The sequence below is a fragment of the Aethalodelphis obliquidens genome, unplaced genomic scaffold (genome assembly GCF_003676395.1).
Source record: "Aethalodelphis obliquidens isolate GAN/ISIS:26980383/991018 unplaced genomic scaffold, ASM367639v1 scaffold5, whole genome shotgun sequence".
Classification (NCBI taxonomy): Eukaryota; Metazoa; Chordata; class Mammalia; order Artiodactyla; family Delphinidae; genus Aethalodelphis; species Aethalodelphis obliquidens.
Genome location: NW_020837949.1, coordinates 75,291,359 through 75,318,861, shown reverse-complemented (window position 1 = coordinate 75,318,861; position 27,503 = coordinate 75,291,359). Strand labels below are relative to the sequence as shown.

Genomic DNA, 27,503 nt, shown 5'->3' with positions numbered 1-27,503 from the left:
TATTGGATTCATTCTTGCTGCCAAAACTGTCTTCTCTATTCTACCATATATAATTCTGTCAATTTCATAATACATTAGTCTAACTTTAATGTACAGGAAACCACTTTACTTTTCAGTCTCTTCCTACAACCCATCTATCCTCTCATCCACCTGAAACAAAGCTAGCTTTCTCACAGTCTGTTTTCTGCTATTTAAACATGTTTGAAACAGCATTATCTTTATAAAACCGCAAAATATTGATCAAGGAATCACTATTTTTGCCCATCTAATAAAAACATATAACTACTCTTTCTTCTCAAAGTCCACATAAGCTATAATGTCCAGCAATTAACCAAGCTGCCTGGTAAAATAATGACTTTCCTATCACTATTCAAGCAACAATTAGATGACTGTTGGATGAATACTGTAGGATGAGCACAGCTCTTGGACTAAAGTAGGAAGCTAGATTCTAAGATGCCTTACAAGTTTAATTCTGTTCTTACTTGTGAGGCACATACTCAAATATAAAATTGTCCTCTGCTTTAATCAGTAGGTTCACGAAAGTGTTATATGTTTTATATACACATATACACAGGCAGTTGACCCTTGAACAACACAGGTTTGAACTGTGAAGGTCTACTTATGCAGATTTTTTTCAATAGTAAATACTGCAGTACTAGACAGTCTGTAGTTGGTTGAATCCAAGGATGAGGAACTGCAAAAACACAGGAACTGTGGACACTGAGGGCCAACTATAAATTACAGGCAGACAACTACGTGGACAGTGGGCAGTGTTAACCCCCTCATTGTTCAAGGGTCAACTGTATTTGTTTTCTGCCTAGACCTCATCATGTACAACTAAGAAATGAGAAAATGTTTCTGCATGAGGATAAAGGCATCAATTTTTAAAAACTAACAAAAAGAATATTATTCAAACAAAAAAGAATACAGCGACATTTAAAAATCTAACAATGTTTTCAGGATAAGCAGAACACATACCTTTGGAGAATGGGTTGTTTTGGGCTTGGAGTCGAATTTTAACAACATCAAAGGGTGTCACTACGAAGATACATAAATCTCAATTAACAAGTGATACCTATAAATTGTACAGACATTTGTCCAAAGAACACAAAATACACTGAATGATACCTTTCCTCGTGACTACACAATGGGTAAGATTATTTATCTTAAAGTGGTTTTGAGTGTTAACATTCTAATTTCTTGCCCTTGAATTTTATTTAGAGTACCAGTGAGAAAATGTAATTAGTCCTCTCACAAGTTCTAAACTCTCATTTATAATATTTCTACAACTATAATTCCATTAGCATTAAAACTAAAATACTAGTATTTATAAGAAAATATGTTATCTAAGGTAAAGAATGAAAGTTCCAAAAGTCCATTTAAATATTTGAGAATAACTTTGTATTACAAGTAATCAATAATCAAACAATATAAGTCTTCCTATTCTGTTAAATTCACCTATATCAAACAAAAACTATAGATAATGCAAATTTGAGTAAGCTAGTCATAAATCATCCTTCCTACCACATTGTGTAACTCCATTTGGGAACAGTGAAGCAAAGGAGAATGGTTTTAATTTGCAGGCTGTATTTCCTCGTCTGAGAATGAAGAAGTCACAATAGAAGATCTGTAAAGCCTTTACAACCCTAGCATTCTGACCTAAAGACACTACATTCTAAAGCAATTAGTTTACATTTTTTCTAATCATCTGCTATCTTATTTAAATAAACTAGCCAAGTTAAAGTCATTAAAATGCTAAACTGTCACCTAACTATGTCATTTGGCTGTGTCTACAAGAAATTCATTAAAAAAGACATAAAAATGTGGTCCAGAGGAATTTAAGCAATTCACTGTTACTAAGCAAAGTAAAATATAATTTGAATTTGTTGCCACTATAAGTTGTCCAATTTCTGTATTTTTCATTATGCTAATATTTTATTCCATCTTCTTACTGTCTTAAAAAATGGATAATAGAGTCATAAAAGTTTAATGTTGATAGGGACCTCAAAGAACTCCTGATCTAAGCTCCTAATTTTAGAGATGGAAAATTAATTTCAAAGAGAATAAGGATTATCCCAACGTGCATTCACCCTGAGAATGGCAAAGCAAGGACTAAAATTCTAGTCTCTTGGTTCTCTGTCCAGGGTTCTTTTCATGTTATCATGATGAAGCATGAATGATAATATTATCATTATTTCACAGATGGTAAAACTCAAATGGAATCAATGATTCATTCAGTTACATGATCTACATATTATTTTACCCATCAGTGATGTCAGTATAGCTCCAGTACAAGAGGCAATCATTTGTTGAAGAGGAGTCACTTTGATAATTGGTGGTCCCGCTGCTTCAGGATCCATATTTTTAACTAATCGAAGAAAAATCTGTTAAAGAAAAGCAAGATGTAAAATAAAAGTGTAATAGAAAATGCCCTTAAAATCAACAGCTAAGAGTTAAATAAACTATAAAAACAATAACCAGTATTACTATCAAAGCACATGTTGCTGGACTTCCCTGGTGGCGCAGTGGTTAAGAATCCGCCTGCCAATGCAGGGGACACGGGTTCGAGCCCTGGTCCAGGAAGATCCCACATTCTGCAGAGCAACTAAACCTCTGCGCCACAACTACTAAGCCTGTGCTCTAGAGCCCGTGAGCCACAACTAATGACCCCACGTGCCACAACTACTGAAGCCTGCACGCCTAGAGCCCGTGCTCTGCAACAAGAGAAGCCACCGCAATGAGAAGCCCATGCACCACAATGAAGAGTAGCTCCCACTAGCCACAACTAGAGAAAGCCCATGCACAGCAACGAAGACCCAATGCAGCCAAAACTAAATAAGTAAATTTACTTAAAAAAAAAAAAAAAGCACATGTTGTTGACCACCATCAGAAGTAAACATGTAAGTTCTATACCCCAAGGCACTAAACAATCATCATTAATAGAACATGTTCTCTATTTTCCAAAAATGGTAATGTACTTCAGCTAAGCTATGTGAGCAGCATCACATTTGAAAGACAATTAATAGATCATTAAGAAAATGGACTCTGGCCATGTAAAAGAATGAAAGCAGCTGACCAACAAGGCTCAAAATCTGAATTTAGCCTCAAAAGAACTACTCAGGTACTCGAACCTAGTACAGAATTATCAGCAAATATAGCACTATTTTTACTGCATATCAAACACTGTTGCAAAGGTACAAAATAAAATCAAAAACATAACCTTTGTAAGAAGCGTTATCTTAGAAAACTTTAATGAGAAAAGCAACATATATACTCTGTTGAAAAACTCAGTTAACACAAAAGAATACAAAAATCACTTAGAAACTTATTTTTAAAAAATAACCACCTGGGGCTTCCCTAGTGGCACAGTGGTTAAGAATCCGCCTGCCAATGGAGGGGACACCAATTCGATCCCTGGTCTGGGAAGATCCCACATGCCACGGAGCAACTAAGCCCGTGCACCACAACTACTGAGCCTGCGCTCTAGAGCCTGCGTGCCACAACTACTGAAGCCCGCGTGCCTAGAGCCCGTGCTCCGCAATAAGAGAAGCCACTGCAATGAGAAGCCCACGCACTGCAATGAAGAGTAGCCCCCGCTCACCGCAACTAGTGAAAGCCCACGAGCAGCAACGAAGACCCAACGCAGCCAAAAATAAATAAATTTAAAAAATAAAAAATAACCACTCATGGCCAAAAAAATAAAATAAAACAAGTTTTTTTTAAAAAAAGGGGATTCCCTGGCAGGCCAGTGGTTCAGACTCCATGCTTCCACTGCTAAGGGCCCAGGTTCGATCCCTGGTCCAGGAACTAAGATCCCGCAAGCCGCACGGTGCAGCCAAAAAAATAAAACAAATGAAAAAGTAACCACTGGCAACATACAGTATCACCTTTCCAAATGTCTATGTGCATAAAAATACATATATGTATATGTATACACACACGAAGATTACATCTAACTAATCAATTACGTACAAACATTCGTATTATCTGTGTATATGTATTCCTGTATCTGTGTACATGCACCTTTTTTGAAAGACAAAATAGATTACTACTACTCATATTGTTTAGTAGCCAGCTTTAACACTTAAAAATGTATTACAAACATGCCAATAAATAGATTTACATGATCATTTTTAATGCTTACATGGTTTTAAATTATATTTATTTAGTCATCCTCATATTCTTATTTAGGCTACTGCCAATTTATCATTAATTCATTAATTTCATAAACTCTCATATAAATATCCTTATACATACATCTTACTGTAGTGTTCCTACGATTACTATAGAAAAAAAAGTAAGATTGCTAGGCTAAGCTAAAAACTTGAGACAAATTGCCAAAATGCTTTCCAGAAAGATTGGACCAACTTATACTTCCATATTGGCAATAAATGAGTTCCTATTAGCCCATAAACTCACCAAACGCCCTCTCATATTACATATCATTTATTTTTTCTAAACCATTTGGAAGTAGATTGCCATACATCACACCCCTTTCATCCTAAATACCTAAGAATATTCCTATATAATCAAGGTACAATTATCAAATTGAGGAAACAACGTTGACAGTACTCTACAGTTCATTTTCCAATTTTGTCAATTATCCCAATAATGACCTTTATAAAAATGAATGGTAGTTGTATTGTTTATTTTTTTTATTTCTTTATTTTATTTTATTTTTGGCTGCGTTGGGTCTTCGTTGCTGTGCACGGGCTTTCTCTGGTTGGGGCGAGCGGGGGGCTACTCTTAGCTGCAGTGCACAGGCTTCTCACTGCAGTGGCTTCTCTTTGTTACGGAGCACAGACCCTAGGCATGCGGGCTTCAGTAGTTGTGGCACATGGGCTCAGTAGTTGTGGCTCACGGGCTCTAGAGTGCAGGCTCAGTAGTTGTAGCGCATGGGCTTAGTTGCTCCGTGGCATGTGGGATCTTCCCGGACCAGGGCTCGAACCCATGTCCCCTGCACTGGCAGGCGGACTCTTAACCACTGCGCCACCAGGGAAGCCCTGTATTGTTTCTTTAGACTTTTATTATTTACCTACCTGGTTTAAGTCTTTTCCTCAACTCTATGCTCCAATATTTTGTTTGTAACATCAGTAGCTGAAAATCTGTAGTGAAAAAAGAAAGTAACTGTCTTATCTTTTCAGACAGGAATGGGATAACAAGCCTAAAGGAAAGGAGTATATAAAAACTTTAAAACACAAATCAGCAAATATTGATTAACTATTATTTTTTAAATATTTCTATTAAGTGCTTTGAGGAATATGAAGAGCACTCCACAAATGTTATCATTAGAGTTATGAAAGTATTTTCACAAAAATATCTTCATATTTTCCCAGTAAATATACTCTGCTTTAAAAACAATTCTAAACCTGAACATACGGACCCATCTTAGTTTCAAGAGAAGTTGAACAACCAGATTTTGTGACACTTACAGGAAATTCAGAGACTAAAGTAACATGGTAAAGCTTGCCACAAAATATAGGAGAAGGTGTAATACTCTGGTCTACAGGACTACTGTCTTAGTTTCTTCAACAGGTGAAAGTAGGGTGGGAAAAAAGGTGGCAGGGGAGGTATAACCATTCTAGAATAAAGGAATCCAACCAAATGCATCCTGGTTTGAAAAAATGAACTTTAAGAAGCCAGTCTGAAAGTAACTAAAGAAATCTGAACATGGGCTGGATATCAGATAATATTTTTAAATTTTGATTTTGTTAGTGAGATGTTATTACGGTTACGTAGAAAGTGTCTTTTTTTTTAAAAAAGGTTCATACTGACGTATTAAGGGCTGAAATGTTATGACAGCTGTAGTTTATAATAATTCAGAAAAAATATATTATAATGTTAATTATCTGTTAAATCTAGGTGTTAAGTATTTCACTCTTCTGAATTTTTCTGTATATGGGAAAATTCGCACAATAAATTTTTTTTTTAATTCCTGAAATGTATGTAGAACCTTCAAATCTAAGCACCTACTTCTAACATTTGAACACAGGTCTTTTAAGTGGAAAAATAACGCACATATGCTACAATACAGGTATATGCCTCCTCCAGAAAGGTAAGAAGACGTACAGTGCTTTATTTTGGCACCATCCTAGCAAAGTTAGCAACCTGAATATTCTCACCTTAAATTAAGGCCAGAAAAATTGACATATTTCTAGCAGTTATTTAGGATGTAAGGGGAAAAATCCAAAAATTAGATGTAACTTTTTAGAACCAAAAATTAAGGTTATTTGAACTTTTATTTCTTAACATATATATATTTCAGAAAAATGTCATATCAACAATCTCTGAAGATCATAACATGAATCTACTTATGAGATCTGAAAAATTAGTCTCCTTTTCAAAATATTGTGGGTCAAATGGATAACATACCCAAAGATTCAGTAAATATGAAGAAAAAGTGGCAAGTTATATATATATAATCTTAGTGGAATGTCTAGAACTCAAAATGTATTCTTCAGTGCTTTAAATTCCCTCCAGTCCAGGGGGACTTCCCTGGTGGTCCAGTGGTTAAGAATCCATCTTGCAATGCAGAGGACGCCAGTTCGATCCCTGGCTGGGTATTAAGATCCCACAGCTACTGAGCCCGCGCACTGCAACTACAGAGCCCACACACCACAACTAGAGAGAAGCCCGCACGCCACAATGAAAGATCCCGCGTGCCGCAACTAGGACCCAATGCAGCCAAAAAATAAATAAATATTAAATAAATAAATTCCCTCCAGTCCAATCAACCTACTTATCTTTTTTCTTTGTATCCACTCTTTTATGGGCAGGTACCATCCCTTTTTTAGGGAGCACACGGACTAGTGAGAAAGATGACTTTAACATTAATATCTCCTTTAACTTTGTGAGTCATAAACAAATCTTCTAGAAGAATAGCTTCCTTGCTCAACTATACAAAATTCCTATACAACTATACAAAATTCCTCTTTTCTATACTTTTTCTGCATTCTGTACTCTACTTAAGTTAATATTAATGATTTGCTATACCTGGCCAAGGTGGACTTCAAATATAAATGGCAAACATTCTTAACATGAATAATCAATGAGCCCCTGTTGGGGGAAGAAAGCTACCTGATGACAAAATCTACTCAATCAAGCGATGAATGGAGATGCTTTAGTAAAAGGATTAGAGCAATATCCAAGTCAGAAAATAGTAAATCAATATATACTTAGTATCATCAGAACTTTAAATTTTTTCCATCAAATGTTGTGTTAAATGCTATCTTATTATAGTTTTATGTTCCCTGATCATTAACGATGCTGAACATCTCTTCATATTATTACCAGTATGTATTGCCTCTTCTGTACTATGTCCATTCATATCTTTTGCCCATTTTTCTCCTGGGGCATTTACTTCTTTTTATTGGTTTGAGGAACTTTTTATTTTTAGTACAAATTATTTGCAGGCTGTGTGAACTGTCTCTTCTCAGAGTCTATGATTTACCTTTCCTCTTTCTTTAAAGTATCTTTTGATAAAGTTCGTAATTATTTTTTGTGGTTAAAAAAAAAACACAACCTGAAGTCTACCTTCTTAACAAAATTTTAAGTGTACAGTACAGCACTGTTAACTATATGCACATTGTTTTACAGAAGATCTCTAAAACTTTTTCATTTTGCATGACTGAGACTCGATACCCATTAAATAGCAACTCCTATTTCCCCCTTCTTTTCAGCCCCTGGCAACCACCATTCTATGTTCTTCTGCTAAGAGTTTGACAACTTTAGATACCTCTTATGATTAGAATCACGCAGTATTGCTCCTTCTGTGACTGCCTTATTTCGTCCAGCATAATGCCCTCAATGTTCGTCCATGTTGTAGCATATGACAGGATTTCCTTCTTTTATAAGAAGTATATAATACTCTATTGTATGTATGTACCACCTTTTCATTATCCATTCATCCACTGATGGACATTTACATTGTTTCCATTTCTTGAATTATGCATATTGCTACAATGAACGTGGGAATACAAATATCTCTTTGAGATCCTGATTTCAATTCTTTTGGATAAATATCCAAAAGAGGGATTGCTAGATCATATAGTTGTTCTATTTTAAGCTTTTTGAGGAATCTCCACACTGTTTTCCATAGTACACCATTTTACATTCTTACCAACAATGCACAACGTTCTGATTTCTCCACATCCTCACTAGCACATGTTATTTTGTTTTGTTTTTTAATAATGGTCATCATAACAAGTGAAGTGATAACCCTTTGATTTTGATTTCATTTGCTTGATGATTAGTGATGCTCAGCGTCTTTTCATATTCCTGTTGGCCATTTGTACATCTTCTTTGGGGAAATGTCTATTAAGGTCTTTTATCCATTTTTAAATCAGATTATTTGTTTCTTTGTTGTTGTGTTGTAGGTGCTCCTTATATATTTAGGATACTAATCCCTTATTTGATATATTGTTTGTATATATTTTTCTCTCAACCCATAGACTGTCTTTTCACTCTATTATTTACTTCCTTTGGTGTATAGAAGCTTTTCAGTTTGATACAGTCCCACCTGTCTTTTGTTTTTATTGCTGTGTTTTTGGTGTTACATCCAAGAAATCACTGCCAAGATAAATGCTATAAGGCTATTCCCCTGTTTTCTTCTAGGATTTTTTAAAACTGTGGGTCTTATATTTAACTCTTTAATCCATTTTGAGTTGATTTTGTATATGGTATAAGGGTCAAAATTCTTAATGTAGCCAAATTCATTGGCCTTTTCCTTTATTTTTTTAAAATAAATTTATATATTTCTTTGTTTGTTTATTTATTGGCTGTGTTGGGTCTTCGTTGCTGTGCACAGGCTTTCTCTAGTTGTGGTGAGCAGGGGCTACTCTTCACTGCGGTGCGCGGGCTTCTCATTGCGGTGGCTTCTCGTTGTGGAGCAAGGGATCTAAGCGCACGGGCTTCAGTAGTTGTGGCACGCGGGCTCTGAAGTGCAGGCTCAGTAGTTGTGGTGCACAGGCTTAGCTGCTCCGTGGCATGTGGGATCTTCCCGGACCACGGCTTGAACCCGTGTCCCCTGCACTGGCAGGCAGATTCTTAAGCACTGCACCACCAGGGAAGTCCCGGCCTTTTCCTTTATGGATAACACTTCTTTTGTGTTTTCTTTAAACAATCTTGCCCTACTCAAAAGCCCAAAAGATATTCACCTATATTTTCTCCCTAAAAGTTTTAAACTTTTGCTATTGACAAATTTTAAGTCCTTAATCCACGCAGAAAAGTATTTTAATAGCAAGTGAAGTAGTGACCTAATTTCATCTTTTTCCATGTTAAAATAGATAACTACTTTATCCAGCTCCAAGTATTAAATAATCCCTCCTTTCTCCTTTCAGCTGACATACTACTTGGTCATAACTAAGTTCCATTCTTGTGTGGAACTGTTTCTAGTCTCTCTATTCTATTGGTCAACTTATCCATCCTTAAACTGTACCACACTGTATTATTATTGTGTCCTAATAAGTCCTCATATTTGGTAGGGCAAGTCTTTCCTCCCTGTTCTTCTTCAGAAGTGTCATGATTATTCTTGGCCCTATGGTCCTTCATGTAAGTTTAAAAATCAGCTTACCATTTTCCTTGAAAAACCTCTTTGGGATTTTGGTTTGAATTGAATTGAATCTACAGATAAAACTGGAAAGAATTATATCCACAAATAGTCTACTCCTTCATTTATTCAGGTCTTCCTTAATGTTGTTCTGAAAAAATTAATTTGTCTTATAGAGATACTGCATATTTGTGGCAAATCTAACTCTAGATACTTGATAATCTCTAATACTAACAGTGTCTTCCTTTTAATTACACGTTCTCCTTGTTGCTAGCACATGCAACTAATTTTGTATATTCAACATGTATCCAGCCAACCTTGCTAAAAAAAATCCTCTATTATTTCTAATTATTGACTTACAGACTCTTGAGGTTTTCATGTTGTCTGCAAAAGCATATATTGTAAGTTTATACTGTTTGCAAACAATGACATTGATATCTGCCATTCCCAATCATTATGCTACCATTTTAAATTTTCTTACTGCACAGACCAGGATCTCCAACACAGTATTTGAGAAAGAGTGGTGAAAATGAGTATCATTGTTCCATACCTGAATTTAAAAAGAATTCTTCTAAGATTCCCCATTAGGATGATGTTTGCTCTAGACTTTTTATTTATCTATTCATTTTTAAACGAACACTCTTCATCACATTAATGAATTTTCTTTCCAATCCTAATTTATTATACTTTCTTTCCTTGATACTTAGTTCCTTTCTACTACTAAGTAGTATGCCACTGTATGGATATACTACAATTTCTTTATCCATTCACCGGTTGATGGAAATCTGGGTTGTTTCAAGTTGGGGGCTAGTACAAATAAAGGAGCTATGAATATCCACATCTAAATCTTGAGCAAACAAGTAGAAATAAACTGGCTGGATCAAATGGCAAATGCATGTTTAAATTCTTAAGAAATTGCCAAAGTATTTTCCAAAGCAGTTGTATCATTTTATATTCTCACCAGTAAGTTCTGGTTACTCCACATCCTTAACAACACTTGGTATGGTGATTTTTAAAAATTGTACCCATTTGAATAGCTGAGTAGTGATATCTCAATGTGGTAGTACTTTGCATTTTCCCAAGGGAAAATGATGTTTTACATCTTTTCACAGGGTTATTTGCAATATCTTCTTTACCCAGTTTTTTCCTTTTGTTCCTTGTGCCACTTCTAAAGAACAGAATAGGACAGAGAGATAAAATGTCACTTTTAAGATTATGTTATAAATGACTGTGACATTCATCCTACTTGACTCTTTGCTCTCTCTCGCTTGCTCTGATAGAAGCTGTTATGGTGTGAACTGCCTGACGGAGAGGCCCACTTGGGCACCAAGGGCCAGCATGGAACTAGGGCCCCTCCAGTCCAACAAGTAATAGGAAACTGAATCTTGCTAACAAGCACATTTGTGAGACTGGAAGCAAATCCCTCCCCAGTTGAGCCTTGAGATGAACGTAACCTCAGCTAGCATCTTCACTGCACCCTTGTAAAAGACCAAGTTTTACCCACTTGAGCCACATCCAGATTCCTGACACACAGAAACTGTGAGACAGTAAATAATTGTTGCTTTAAAGCACTATATTTTGGAGTAATTTGTTACACAGCAACAGACAGGTAATATAGCATCTATTGGGATGATTGTATGGCCTTTCCTTTTAAGCTGATTATATGGCAATTTACATTGCTTGACTTTTTAATGTTTAAACTTCTTTGCATTCCTAGGATAAACACCACTTGATTATGTTTTATCCTTTTTGTATAGCATTAGTTTTGACTTGTTAAATTTTTGCTAAGAATTTTAGTATCATGTTCATGAGGGATACTGGTGCATAATTTTTTTTTATTAATTAATTTATTTTTAGCTGTTTTGGGTCTTTGTTGCTGTGTGCAGGCTTTCTCTAGTTGCAGCGAGCAGGGGCTACTCTTCGTTGTGGTGCAGGGGCTTCTCATTGTGGTTGCTTCTCTTGTTGCGGAGCATGGGTTGTAGATGCACGGGCTTCAGCAGTTGTGGCTTGCAGGCTACAGAGCGCAGGCTCAGCAGCTGTGGCACACGCGCTTAGTCGCTCTGCAGCATGTGGGATCCTCCTGGACCAGGGCTCGAACCCGTGTTCCCTGCATTGGCAGGCGGATTCTTAACCACTGCGCCACCAGGCAAGTCCACTGGTGCATAATTTTCTTTTCTTGTATTGTTTTTGTCTTATTTTGATTAATATTGGACAGAATTGAGCCTGGGGTTTTCTTTAGGAGATATAAGGATATTTGGGTTATTTCTTTCTTCTTGTGTAAGCGTTGGCAGTTTGTGTATTTCAAGGAATTTGTCCATTTAAGTTGTTAAACATATGAGCATATGATCATAAGGTTGTTCATAATATTGCTTTATTGTCCATTTAATGGCTATAGGCTCTGTAGTTATGTTGCCTCTCTTTCTTTATATTAGTTAATTTGCATCTCCTCTTTCTTTCCTGATCTATCTGGCAAGAGAGTTGTAAATTTTATTGACCTTCGCAGAAAACCAAATTTTGATCTCATTTCCTCCATTGTTTTTGTTTTCTATACCACTGCTTTCTCACATCATCTTTATTTCTTTACTTTTTACCTTGGGTTTGTGGACATTATTGATTTAATATCTTTCTTCTTTTTAAGATAGGCTTTGTAGGGCTAAAAATTCCCTTTCAAGCACTGTTTATATTGCATCTCACAAATCTGGATATATTGTGTTGTCATTTTTATTCTGTTCAAAATATTTTCTAACTTTCTGGTATTTCTTATATCATACCTATTGGGTTTTAGTATCAAGGCTATGCTAATCTCATAAAATTAGGTGGAGAATATTTTCCTTTAGAAGAGTCTGTAAGGTTCGGATTATTTGATCCTTAAATATCTGATAGACTATAACTGTGAATTATAACTGTATCTGTGAATTTTATTTTGTGTTTTCAAAATATGCATAATTTTATTATTTGTTAAACAGATACTCAGAAAAATCCATGCATTTTTTTGGTGATGAAAAGGCTATGATTATTTTGTACATAAACAATCACCAACCTTACCACAAAAATATAGTAACATATACTAAACCAAAGAAGAAGAGAAATCTTCATTGAGTTTTATAATTTTTGGTCATTTGAGTCACTACAATGTAAACTAACCACTGTAACATAAGAGATACAATATTATTCACTATATACATGAGTTTCTCATAGCCACAAGTATTCGATTCCACAAATCACTGAAAAGTTTAAATGCATAAATAACACTCTATTTGGTAGTAGCTACTTCCATAGGGAATTTTGGACGGGCTATCTAACATTCATTCTTTAAAACACCCTCAAGTACGAAACTACTCTTGCTACTGGGAAAATCAGACACACACAAAACCAATTTACCACGATAAGCTTCAATCTGGGCCATGAGAAAAGTCTCAATGAATTTAACAGGTTTTAAGTCATATAAAGTATGTTCTGTGACAACAATGGAATTAAACTAGAAAAAACAGAAAAGTATCCGGAAATCCCTAAATACTGGGAAGCTGAATAGCACACCTCTAAATATCTCATGGGTAAAAGTAGAAATCAAAAAGCATTCTTACACATAATAATGAAGTGTTGAGGGGACTTCCCTGGTGGTCCAGTGGTTAAGAATCCACCTTCCAATGCAGGGGACGTGGGTTTGATCCCCGGTCAGGGAAGTAAGATCCCACATACCACAGGGCAACTAAGCCCGTGTGCTCTGGAGCCTGCACACCACAACTAGAGAGCCTGCACTCCACAACTACTGAGTCCACACCCTCTGAAGCCCACACACCACAACTAGGGAGAAGCCCACACGCTGCAACGAAGACCCCATGCGTCGCAATGAAAGATCCCACATGCTGCAACGAAGATCCCGCATGCCACAACTAAGACTCAATGCAGCCAAATAAATAAATAAATGAATATTTAAAAAAATAATTAAGTGTTGAAGGTTTCCTTTTGACATCAAGCACATGATAAAAATACACATTACCGCTACACATATTTAATATTTTATTAAAGTTTTTCTAGCCATCTAGGTAAAGCAAAAAGTATATATAAAGTTTAGAAAGAGAAAAAAATCAGTATTTGCAGATGACATAATTGTGAACACAGAAAATTTAAGCCCATCATTGAATTATTAAAACGAATAAGTTAGCAGTGTTGCTAGCTATAAAAACCAATATGCTAAGTTAAATACATTTCTATATACCTGTAACACATAGCAAATTAAATTTAAAATAAACAGCATGTACAGGAGCATGGAAGAATTTCATGTACTCTGGCAATAAATCTCACAACATATTCTCAAGACATCTGTAAAAAATATATATAAAATTTAACCAATTTAAAAGTATTTATAATTCAAAAAGATACATGCACCCCTATGTTCATAGCAGCACTATTCACAATAGCCAAAACATGCAAACAACCTAAATGTCCATCAACAGATGAACGGATAAAGATGTGGTACATATATACAATGGAATGCTACTCAGCCATAAAAAAGAACGAAATAACGCCATTTGCAGCAACATGGATGCAACTAGAGATGATCATATTAAGTGAAGTAAGTCAGAAAGAGAAAGACTAATATCATGTATCACTTACGTGTGTAATCTAAAATATGGCACAGGGACTTCCCTGGTGGTCCAGTGGTTAAGACTTCACCTTCCAATGCAGGGGCTGCAGGTTCGATCCCTGGTCAGGGATCTAAGATCCCACATGCCTTGCGGCCAAAAACACCAAAACATAAAAACAGAAGCAATACTATAACAAATTCAATAAAGACTTTAAAAAATGGTCCACCTCAAAAAAAAAAAATCTTTAAAAAAAATAAAATAAGGGCTTCCCTGGTGGCGCAGTGGTTGAGAGTCCGCCTGCCGATGCAGGGGACGGGTTCGTGCCCCGGTCTGGGAAGATCCCACATGCCGCAGAGCGGCTGGGCCTGTGAGCCATGGCCGCTGAGCCTGCGCGTCCGGAGCCTGTGCTCTGCAGCGGGAGAGGCCACAACAGTGAGAGGCCCGCGTACCGCAAAAAAAAATAAAATAAAATATGGCACAAATGAACCTATCTACAAAACAGAAACACACTCACGTACATAGACAACAGACTTGTGGTTGCCAAGGGGGAAGTGGGTGGTGGAGGGAAGGACTGGGAGTTTGGGATAAACAGATGTAAACTATTATATATGGGATGGATAAACAAGGTCCTACTGTATAGCACAGGGAACTATATTCAATATCCTGTGATAAACCATAATGGAAAAGAATATAAAAAAAAGAACGGGGCTTGCCTGTTGGCGCAGTGGTTGAGAGTGCACCTGCCAATGCAGGGGACACGGGTTCATACCCCGGTCCGGGAAGATCCCACATGCCGTGGAGCGGCTGGGCCCGTGAGCCATGGCTGCTGAGCCTGCGCTTCGCAATGGGAGAGGCCACAACAGTGAGAGGCCCGCGTACCGCAAAAAAAAAAAAAAAAAAAAAAAAAAAAGAACGTCTATGTGTATAACTGAGTCACTTCGCTATACAGTAGAGATTAGCACAACACTGTAAATCAACTCTACTTCAATTAAAAAAGTAAAATTTTGTTAAGAAGTCTTAATATAAAAAAAAAATACGATTTCGGACTTCCGTGGTGGCTCAGTGGTTAAGAATCCGCCTGCCAATGCAGGGGACACAGGTTCAAGCCCCAGTCCGGGTAGATCTCACATGCCATGGAGCAGCTAAGCCCATGCACCACAACTACTGAGCCTGTGCTCTAGAGCCCACAAGCCACAACTACTGAGCCCACATGCCACAACTACTAAAGCCCGCGCACCTAGAGATCATGCTTTACAACAAGAGAAGCCACCGTGATGAGAAGACCGCGCACCTCAACAAAGAGCAGCCCCCGCTCATCACAACTAGAGAAAGCCCGCGTGCAGCAACAAAGACCCAACACAGCCAAAAATAAATTAATTAATTTAAAAAAATACCACTTCATGAACTGAAATAATGAATGCTATGAATATACCAATTCTTCCAGATTATAAATTCACAGGAATCACAACTAAAATCCCCAATTTTTTTTCATTTGTGGATTTGATAAAATACTTCCCCAAACCTATATGGAAGTAGAAAATGACAAGAATTGCCAAAAATTGTGAAATGCGCTAAAGCAGAGCTTACAAGGAAATTTATAGCATTATATGCTTATATTAGAAAAAATCTAAAAACCAATGATCTAAGCACCTCCCCTAAGAAACCAGAAAAAGAGCAAATTAAAACCAAAAAAAGCAGAAAGAAACAAACTAAAAACTGTAACAATTCACTAGAGAGATTCAATAGCATATATGAGGGGGCAGAAGAAAGAATCAGCAAACCTGAAGAAAGATCAATTGAGATCACTCAATCTGAGAAATAAAAAGAAAAAGAATGAAGAAAAATGAACGGTCTCAGAGACCTGTGTGACATTATCAAGCATACCAACCTACACATAATGAGAGTCCCAGGAGAGGATAGAAAGGGAAAGAATACAAGCCAAAAACTTCCCAACTTTGATTAATGGGGGGGGCTGGGGGGGAGAAGAAAAAGAAACTATACATCCAAGAGGCTCACCAAATTCCTGGTAGGATAAACTGAAAGAAAGCCACACTGAGAACCTTATAATCAAACTGCCAAAAGCCAAATACAATGAGAATTCTGAAAGCAGAGAGAGGAGCAATTCATTATATTAAAAGGATCTTCAATGATTAAAAGCTGATTTCATATCTAAAACCATGGAGACCAGAAGGCAGTGGAATACCATTTTCAAGCAGTGAACAAAAGACTTAACGAAGAATTCTATACCTAGCAAAATTATCCTCCAAAATTGAGAAAAAAGTTAAGATATTCCCAGATAAACAAAATCAGATAGAACTTGTCACTACTGATCTTGTCCTACAAGAAATACTAGGAGGAATCCAGTCAGGATAAAATGAAACACACCACTAGGTAGTAACTGGAATTCATATGATGAAACAAAGAGCACTGGCAAAGGTAACAACATAGATGAATATAAAAGAAAACTGGATAAAGCAATAAAATAAATCTTTATTGATAGGCATTCAATATTATAAAGATGTAATTTGTATGACAACAATAGCACAAAGGAAGGGGGAAGGGAATGGAGCCATATACTGTTGAAGTTAAAATCATACTAATCTGAACCAGATTGTTATAAATTAAAATACTAATTATAATTCCCTAGGCAAACACTAAGAAAATAACTCAAAAAAATATAATAGAAGAGACAAGAAAACTAAAATGGTATATGAGAAAACATCTATTTAAAACAAGTGAAGGCAGTAATAAAGGAAGAATGTGACTATACAAATGTACAGAAACAAATAGAAAAATGGCAGACATATATCCTTTTAAATGTAAAATGGATTAAACAATCCAATAAAGGGCAAAAATTGGCAGAATATTGAAAAAATCGAAGTATACCCTATCTATAAGAGACCTATTTTATATTCAAACACAAAAACAGATTGAAAGTAAAAGAATAGTACATAAGTAAAGGCAACTACATACATAAACATAAAAGTCTGCATTAATGGATTTTTGGTTAGTAATTCCTCTTTTTCCCTTCTAATGACTTAAAATACAATTATATAAAACAATAATTAAGGGCTTCCCTGGTAGCACAGTGGTTAAGAATCTGCCTGCCAACACAGGGGACATGGGTTCGAGCCCTGGTCCGGGAAGATCCCACATGCCGTGGAGCATCTAAGCCCATGTGCCACAACTACTGAGCCTGTGCTCTAGAGCCCGTGAGCCACAACTACTAAGCCTGCGTGCCACAACTACTGAGCCGACGCACCTAGAGCCCGTGCTCTGCAACAAGACAAGCCACGGCAATGAGAAGCCCACGCGCCACAACCAAGAGTAGCCCCCGCTCACCGCAACTAGAGAAAGCCCGTGCGCAGCAACAAACACCCAATGTGGCCAAAAATAAATTAATTAATTTTTTTAAAAAATTAAAAATCTATGTTAATCACTGCCATTTATAACATTGTTATTTGTAACATACAATGTCATTAACATTGCATATTTATTTATATATGTTATATGTTTACTATATATATCAACATAACATATACAAATATAATACTTATATTTATTACATATTTATAATATACACATTTAAATGCACATTATATATGTGCTTATACATATTGCATACATTATATATGTTATACATACAACAGTAACAATATGTCATTTATAACAATAACAACGTAAGGGGGTTGGGGGAATGGAGTTATACAGGAGTGAAGTTTTTGTATACTATTAAAAACAAGTTGTTATTAATCTGAAATCACTGTTATAAATGTGAATTGTAATCCTCAAGACAACCACTAAAAACATAACTAAAATATATACAGAAAAAATGAGAATGCAATCACAACAGTACACTAGAACGTCTAACACAAAAGAAGGCAGTGAAGGAACTGAGTAACAAAAACATATGACATACAGAAAACAGAGCAAAATGGCAATGCAAGCCTTCTATTTGAATAGTTTCATTAAAGATAAATGGATTAAACTCTCTAAGAGACAGAGACTGGAAGGTTAAATATAAAAAGTGATCTAACTATATGCTGTCTACAAGAAACTCATTTTAGTACCAAATACACAAATAGGTCGAAAATAAAAGTGTAAAAGATATGTTATGAAAGTGGTAACCAAAAGAGAGCTAGAGTGACAATACTAATATCAGACAAAATAAATTTTAAGACAAAAATTGTTAAAACAGACAAAGAAGAATATTATATGATGATATAAGAGTCAATCTATCAAGATAAAAAAATTATAAACATATATAACACCTAACAACAGAGCCCCAAATTATATGAAGCAAAAACTGACCAGAAGATGGCCCAACAATAGTTGGAAGCTTCAATATATTTCACTTTCAATAATGAACAGAACTAGACAAAAGATAAACAAGGAACTAGAAAACTTAAAACAATACTGTAAGGTCGGATCTTAACAAACGGCACCGCGAAACAGAGGAAAGCTTCAAGTGAGCTTTATTAGGGAGCGCTCCCGGGCAAGGTTCACTGGTCCGAGAGAAAGGGGCCAGAGAAGTCGCACCTGGGCGAGGGTTGGGCAAGATTTTATAGGGGAAGAAGGTAAAGGGGTGTGGTGAATCTGGGAGGGCGCAGGGTATTCCTTATTTGGTGGTCTTTTCGGGTATCCTGGGGGACCGTTAGTCCCGCCCCTCGCGGGATGGCTGGGCTGGGTTCAAAGTCCCCAGGTCAGTTCCTGGAACTGGGTGGTCCGGAATGTCTCCAGGGCAGTTTCTGGAACTGGGTGGTCCGGAGAATTTCGGTCTGATGCAACCTGTGAATCTGATTGTGTTCCCCTGCCTCGGGCCAGTTGGCCTTACAAATACTATAAACCAACTAGACCTAACAACACACAGAATACTCCACCAAACGAGAAAAATACACATTCTTCTCAGGTGAACATGGAATATTCTCCATGATAGATCGTACGTTAGGGCACAAAAAAAGTTTCAAGAAGTTTAAAAAGACTAAAATAATACAAAGCATCTTCTCTGACCACAGTAGAATAAGAAATCAGTATCAAAAAGAAATTTGGAAAATTAAAAAATGTTGAATGAAACAATACACTCTTAAATAACCAATAGGTCAAAGAATCCATTACAAGGTAAATTAGAAAACACCTTGAAATGAATGAAAATACAACATATCAAAACGTAAGGAATGCAACGAATGCAGTGCTAAGAGGGAAATTTATAGTTGTAAAAGCCTACATTAAAAAAAAAGATCTCTCAAATCAATGGCCTAAAATCCCCCTTATGGAACCCCCAAAAAGAAGAGTTACCTAAACTCAAAGCAAGAAGAGGAAAGAAATAGTACAGATTAGAATGTGAATAAACAAAATAGAAGAAAAACCATAGAGAATCAATGAAACCAAAAGTTGCTTCTTTAAAAGGATCACCAAAATTAACATTTAGCTAAACTGACCGAGAAAAATGAGAAGACTCAAATTAGTAAAATCAGGCATGAAAGTAGAGATATTACCACCAGCTTTACAGAAATAAAAATTATTATAGGAGAATATTACAAACAAGTATCTGTCAACAAATCATTTAACCTAGATGAAATAAACAAATTCCTAGAAACATACAAAGTACCAAAAGTGATTCAAGAAGAAAGGGAATACTTTCTAACTCATTCTATAAAACAAATATTACTCTGATACCAAAGCCATAAAAAGACATCACTTGAAAAGTACAGACTAATAATGTATCATATGAAACAGGAGGGAAGAGGGCAGGGCACAACTCTTAAAGAATGACAGAGGGCTTCCCTGGTGGCACAGTGGTTGAGAGTCCGCCTGCCGATGCAGGGCACACGGGTTCGTGCCCTGGTCCGGGAAGATCCCACATGCCGCGGAATGGCTAGGCCCGTGAGCCATGGCCGCTGAGCCTGTGCGTCCGAAGCACAGGCTCCGCAACGGGAGAGGCCACAACAGTGAGAGGCCCGCGTATCGCAAAAAAAAAAAAAAAAAAAATTACAGAGCCGTTGAGGATACAACATAAACTGGTTAAAACCAACTAGGTCCAAGATGGTGGAAGATTCCACTTCCAATAGACCTTGAGCCTCATCATACTGTCATTGTAATACATTAGCATGCTAAATGACACACCCACGGGTGTCATGACAGTTCCGAGGCTGACCATAAAAGGACAAAAAGTGGGTGGCAGCCCAATTCCTAGAAATCCCCGCCCCTTCCCCGAAATAGTTGGAATAATCCTATGAAATTACCCGGGCCCGTAAAAACTAACCTCCCCATATTCTGGGCCACTCTCACCTTTTGAGACAGACCTCATTCTGTCTATGGAATGTGTATCTCTCTAAATAAATCCACTTCTTATCTATAACTTTGTCTCTCACTGAAATCTTTCTGCTACGAGACAGAAAGAACCTGAGCTTCATTAAGTCCTGAGACCAGGTGTGCGATCTCAATCAGAAGACAGTGGGTTCCAGTCCCAGTCTGACTGAGTTTTGGCTGAGCAAAAGTCTCAGCCTGTGGGTTCAAGTCCCAATCTGAGTTTTGGCTGGGTTCGAGTCCCATCTGAGTTGTGCAGTTTCACATAGATGCAAAAGTTCTCCACAAAATACTAGTAAACTAAATCCAGCCTTATAGTAAAACAATTTACACCATGACCAAGTTGGATTTAACCCCAAACATGCAAAGGTGGTTCAACTTACGAAAATCAATCAATGGAATTCACCATACTAATGAGATAAACAGAACCACATGATGAACTGTTATTACAGTAAAAATTGAAAAAAAAAATCCAACATCTTTTCATGATACAAACGCTCAAAAATGTAGGAAAAGAAGGGAATTTCATCAACATGATAAAGGGCACCTAAGAAAAACCCACATATAACATCATACTTAATGGAGAAAGACTGAAAGCTTTCCCCCTAACATTAGGAAAAAGACAGAGACGTCTGCTTTCTTGCTAATCATGGAAGTTCCAGCTAACGGCAATTAAGCAATAAAAACAAAGACATCCAGACTTGAAAGAAAGAAGTAAAACTATCTCTATTCACAGATGACTAGATTTTATCTCTTGAAAACTCCTAAGAATCCACCAAAAAAACCTATCAGAGCTAATAAATAAATTCAGCAAACAAAATCAGCATATAATAATCAATTGTAATTCTATATAGCAATTAACAATCTGGAAATGAAACTAAGAAAACAATTCCAGTTAGAAAGCACCTGAGCATAACTTTATAGTTATGCCCTCTGGCCTCCTGTATCTGAGCTTCCTTGGATTCAAACAACTGCAGACCATGTAGTACTGCAGTACATATTTAATGAAAAAAAAATCCACATATAAGTGGACCTGCACAGTTCAAACGTGTGTACAATGAAAATTACGGAACATTGCTGAAACAAACTAAAGCGGACCTAAGTAAGGGGGAAAACATCCTGTGTTCATGGATAGGAACCCATAATACTGTTAAGATGGCAATACTATACAAATTCAATGCAATCACTCTCAAAATTCCAACTGCTCTTTTGTAGAAATGAATAAGCTGACTCTAAAATTCATATGAAATTTCAAGACCCTTTCAATAACCAAAACAATCCTGAAAAAGGAGAACAAATTTAAAGGACTCACACTTCCCAATTTCAAAACTTACTATAAGGCTACCAGTAATCAAAGCAGTGTGGAAGCAGCTTAAACATATAGATCATGAAATAGAACTGATAGTCCCAAACAACCTCGTACATCTATGGTCAACTGATTTTCAACAGTCTTTTCAAGAAATGGTGCTGGGACAAATGGATATCCACATGCAAAAGAATGAAGCTGGACCCTTAGCTCACACAATATACACAAATTAACTTAAAATGGGTCAAAGACCTAAGCTACTACAAAACTCTTAGAAGATGAAGTAAAGCCAAATGACCTTGGATTTGGCAATAGTTTCCTAAATATGACACTAAAAGTACAAGAAACAAAAGAAAAACATAAAATTGAATTTTATCAAAATTAAAACTTTTGTGTATCACAGGACACTGCCAATAAAGTGAAAAGACAAGCCACAGGATTGGAGAAAATTTTTGCATATCTATCTGATAAGAGTCTAGTATATAATGGCCACGTTCCCTGCATCGGCAGGCGGACTCTCAACCACTGCGCCACCTGGGAAGCCCTACAAAATCTTTAAGAACACTTACAACTCAACAACAAAAAGACAAGAGCCCAATTAAAAAATGGGCAAAGGACCTGAAAAGACACTTATTCAAAGAAGATATACTAATGGCCAAGTAACACATGAAAAGATGCTCAACATCACTGATCATTGGAGAAATGCAAATTAAAACCACGATGAGATACCACTTCACAGCCATTAGGAAAGCTATAATTAAAAAACAAAAAGGAAATATAACAAGTGTAGGTGAGGATGTGGAGAAATAGGCAACCTTTTACACTGCTGGTGGTAATGTACAATGATGCAGCCACTGTGGAAAAGCTTGGCAGTTCCTGAAAATGAAAGAAGCCAGGCATAAAAAAACACTTATTTTATTATGCCATTTATATCAATATGAAATGTCCATAATTGGCAAATCCATAGAAACAGAAAGCAGATTAGTAGTTGCCAGGGGGGGGGGGGGGGGGGGGGATAAGGAATGACCGCCTAATGAGTACTGGGTTTCTTTTTGAAGTATTGAAAATGTCTGGAATTATATGGTGGTGATCGTTGCACAACACTGTGAATACACTGAAAGTCACTGAATTATACACTTCAAGATAGTTGAAATGAATTTTATGTTAGGGAATTTCATCTCAATTTTTTAAAAAACTACATGAGATAACCAGTTCACACCCAGTGAGTGACAAGGATGTTTAACAACTGGGACTCTCATACATTGCTGCAAGGAACAGTTACTAAAAACTTCTGTAGTTTCTCACCATGTTAAACATTCAGTAAACATATGATCTATCAATTCCAAGACAAATAAAAGCCTATGTCCACAAAAAGACCTATATACAAATGTTCATAGCAGCATTATTCATAATAGCCCCAAATTAGAAATAACCCAAATATCCATCAAGAGGGGATGGGTAAACTGTGGTATATTCACAGAATGGAATGCTACTCAACAATAAAAAGGAATGGACCACTGATACATGTAGCAACATGGATGAATCATGAAAATATGTTATGCAAAATAATGGAGATGCAAAGCATGTAAATTACATGATTCCATTTATATGAAGTTGAAATACAGGAAAAATTATTTATGATATTAGAAATCAGAAGAGTGGTTACCACTGGTGAAGGGAGATTGGAACAAGGAGTGAAATAACTTTCTGTGGTGACAGAAATGTTCTTTATTTTGATGGGGGTTGGTAATTACATGGATATACATATTTGTTAGAACTCATCAATCCGTACGCTTAAAATGGGTGCACTTTATTGTATGTGGATTATAAAACATACTAGAAATTTTTAAAACTTACATGATGAGACTTCAATGGGAGTCTTAAACAAGTCTCACTGGGCCTAGCCCACTGCAGGTGCTCAATCAATATAAAAGGAAAGAAAAAAGTGGGCTAGGAAGGTAGATTGTTTTATAACCATGGCTGGGAGTTCCCTCGTGGTGCAGTGGTTAAGAATCCGCCTGCCAATGCAGGGGAAACGGATTTGATCCCTGGTCCGGGAAGATCCCACATGCCGCGGAGCAACTAAACCCGTGCGCCACAACTACTGAGCCTGCGCTCTAGAGCCCGTGCTCTGCAACAAGAAGCCACCGCAATGAGAAGCCGCGCACTGAAGAGTAGCCCCCGCTCGCCGCAACTAAAGAAAGCCCACACACAGCAATGAAGACCCAAAAAAGTCAGAAAAAAATCACTGCCAAATATGTATTGTGTAATATCCTAAAGGAATTTACAATCTAGTTCAGAATGTAATACAACCTATGAACCAACTCAGTATCCTTAACAGCTCCGACAGGTACCACAGCAGCCTCTGAATTATACTGTCTCAATGTGATTCACTCTCAAATTTTGAATTTTCCTGTCTTGCTTATTCTCCATTTTTGACCCTTCTCTTAGGTTATGTTCAGGGACTTGATATGCTGAATTTTCCTTGGTTTCCCAGCCCAGCCTCACCTGAGACACGGACTCCAGTGCCACAGCCACTAACCAACTCTATCCCTTCATATGCTTAGCTTGCAAAACTAAGAACTTAATCTCAGAAAAACCTTAGGCCCTCCAATTCACCAGGGTAATGAGACTCTAAAATATGAAAATTAATTAATAACAATAGCAACAGAACACATTCCAGGAAATAATATATCAAGAGCTGGCAAATAAATCAAACTGGACTATTACTGAAGTCCCCAAATGAGCAGGAGATAAAGGCTAAGTCAGGCTTGTTATGAAAAGGAAAGAGGAACACCTGTGAGCCAGGTGGAGAGGCTTAAGGAAAATAAGGAAAGTGGTATTGCAGAAAAATGAATAAATCCATTTGTCTAGACTCTAGAATAAAAATTATACTTGTATATTCATGAGGCAGTCTGAAAAAGCAAATTAAGGCCTCATTGGATAATTACAGAAAGTTGTGGAGTAGACAGAGCACATTATTTTCATTTACAGATGAGGAAATTGTAGTATGGCAAGGTTAGTATTTGCCCAAGGTCATAAAACTACCTAGGAATAGAGCCAGTACTGAATGAAATTCATTTTCTCTTGATTCACAGTCAAACATTCATTTACTTAGACCATGATTCTACTCAATGTTTTCCAACTTTGTTTAATAGAATTCTTTAAGCAACTTTTCACAAGTAACGCTGCCCCCATTTATTTCTTCTTGCATGTATACCTTTCACCTGAAGCACATCTCAAGACATACTTTAAATAAATCTTATTCTTTGACCAATAGCCCTGATTATTTGCATGATAGTAAGGAGGTTTCTATGTTTACAGGCCATAGATATATGACCACATCCTTCTTCTGGTGGCTACTACAAGATTTGAGTTCCAATAATAATTTTTTTTAAATTGTCCTTGGGTTACAGATCAGAAAATTTCTAACACTGTCCAGCAAAACAAACTTTCTGCTTATTCACAGCTTGACATTATCTCCTGCAGTGTAGTCAAGGGTGTGTCTAAAAGCCTAGGGTGCCACTATGTTACTGTCCTTCCTCATTGTAGTAAATAAGAAAGGTACCTCATCTTTCACTGGAACATAAAATGGGCTTCCTGTTTTTATTTTCTTCAACAGAAACCTATCTTTCCCATATCCCCTAAACCTTCCAAAGACCCTATCTTCCCTTCCTATCATGATAATTTCCTACACTGACAAATTTTTTGCAAGAGTATAGTCAACCCATCTCCACTTCAAGCCTATCATTTTTATCTAGTACTTACCTTAGCCATCTCCTGAAATTCTCACTAAGGAACCAATGACATCTTAAACACCAGAATCGAAGGCCTATTTTTCAAGTCTTAGCCTTTTGGAACGCTTGAAGATGGAGAGAGGCTGATATATAGAGTTCACCAGAATGACAGCACTAACTCAGCTCTCACTCTGTGCCAGGCACTGTACTAATTAAGGTTCCAAAAATGTTTCAATTAATTCTCACAACGTCTGAGAAGTGTTTATTACCTCCATTTTCAGATATTAAAATTTAGGATCAAAATTACCCAAAACCATATAGTTAGTGAAGCCTGCACGATCCCAAAGTTTGTAATTCTGTGACATTTGAAGATTAGTTCCCAGTTCTCTTCCTAACTCTGTGGCCTTTTCTCCGTCTCCTTCACTAGCTCATCATCCTCCGCTCACCACTACCTCTCTTATTTCACATGCTCTCCTGGGCAATTTCCATTTCCTCCCGTGGCTTTAACTACCTTCTACACTAGTGTTTCTCAATCTTTTAAGACTTTTTATAAACATAAAAATCATGTGCTCTTTTGGTAGCTTACATTTTGAAAAGATTGTTTTTCCCAAATAGAAATTCTAGTGTTGTTCAAACTACACCTCCTGCCTTTTAAGATCTGATAACCTCTTAGGCATCACCCCATGACTGAGAATCAGCGACTGGTCTGTATGACGTCTCTCAAATCAGTCTTCCCTCTCCTGACCATCCCCACTCTCTCCCAGACATCTCTCCTGAATTACAAATATTACCCGGTGTCTAATAAAAATAGATCCATTATCGTCTCCCCAAACTAAGATCATCCACAGCAAAACTCATTTCCCTTACCAAACCTGAACCACCTCTTTGTGTTCTCCATTTTGGCTAAAGGTATTACAATCTACCCTTTTCTATGCTTTTAAGGTACCTATCTGTGAAACGGCAACACTGGCACTAACTCCCCTTAGCTACTAAATTAAAAATCAACCATCAAACAACGAGACACTATCGTGTCCACGAGGTAAGGAATGTAAAGCATAGTACAAGATTCAACGCTTTTACTCCTTACGAAGTTTACGAGAAAAAAACACACCAAAATCCATTTTTTGTGTGTGAAGCGTTTCCCACTTACCAAACAAAATTAATTTACTTTCCAAAACATTTAAATGTAATCCTTACTACAAATCCCATTTTAGAGATGAAAAAACCTGATATTCAAAGGGATTAGGTAATTTAACCCAAGTTTTACAGCTGGTCGGTGCAAGGTCCAGACCCTAAACCCTAGACTTGAGATTTCAAATTCCCTTTCCTGTTATTGTTGAAATAAACTTCTACACAATAAAACGAAATCTCGGGTGTGCACAACAGAGGTCAACGGAGCAGCGCACGCAAATACCAGAAAGCACAAGGCATCCTGGACGCGCTCTAGGCCGGGGTCCTCCTTGCCCAACCCTCGCTCCGACGCCCCCCGGCCACTCTTTCCCCGCCAAGACCCTCTGCGGCCTGCCTCCAGCCAGCCCGGTGACCGCGGGAAAACGGCGCTCTGAGACTCGGGGCGCGCTGGGTAGAGGCTGCCGCCGCCGCCAACCGCCCCACCCCAAACTGCGTCCCGGCTCGGCCGTAGCCGCCGCGCCTCCAGCCGCCGGGACAGCCGACCCGGGGGGAGCAAGCGTACCTGGTGGAGGAAACGGCTGGAGGGCAGGCGGTCCCGGCAACCTTAGAAGGTGGGAATGACCTCGGAGGCGAGTTGGTCTGGCTGGCGGCGCTAACTGCATTCACTCCCTTTGGCCACCTCGGGGCCACAAAGACTCTTCAAACCAGTACCGGGTACAGTACACCGGCGACGAGAACCCGGGGCGGATCTGAGGGCGAGAAGGCGTAGCAGTGGGTAAGGCGCAGGGGCGGAGACGCGGCCCGTGGGGGCGGGGCGCAGGCGCGAGGAGGCGGGGTGTGAGGGGCCGGATGCGCAGCGCGAGGAGGCGGGCACCAAGGGGCTGGGC

At 37.6% G+C, this 27,503-nt stretch overlaps 1 protein-coding gene across 5 annotated transcripts in view; it reads right to left on the bottom strand.

The window, feature by feature from the left end:
• The window catches only part of SLC25A40 (solute carrier family 25 member 40), a 71,988-nt gene extending 44,611 nt beyond the window's left edge, over positions 1 to 27,377 (bottom strand). The window contains exons 1-4 of one of the 5 annotated variants that reach the window (XM_027102691.1): positions 27,179 to 27,377; positions 5,040 to 5,105; positions 2,264 to 2,368; positions 979 to 1,038 (exon numbers count right to left, since the gene is read on the bottom strand). In XM_027102691.1, coding sequence (XP_026958492.1) covers positions 979 to 1,038; positions 2,264 to 2,368; positions 5,040 to 5,105; positions 27,179 to 27,278 — 331 coding nt within the window. In that variant the 5' untranslated portion in view covers positions 27,279 to 27,377. Of the gene's footprint in view, positions 1 to 978; positions 1,039 to 2,263; positions 2,385 to 5,039; positions 5,106 to 27,178 lie in introns of all 5 variants that reach the window. The other 4 variants (XM_027102692.1, XM_027102690.1, XM_027102694.1 and 1 more) reach the window with 4 other exon arrangements.
• Positions 27,378 to 27,503: the final 126 nt, after the last annotated feature.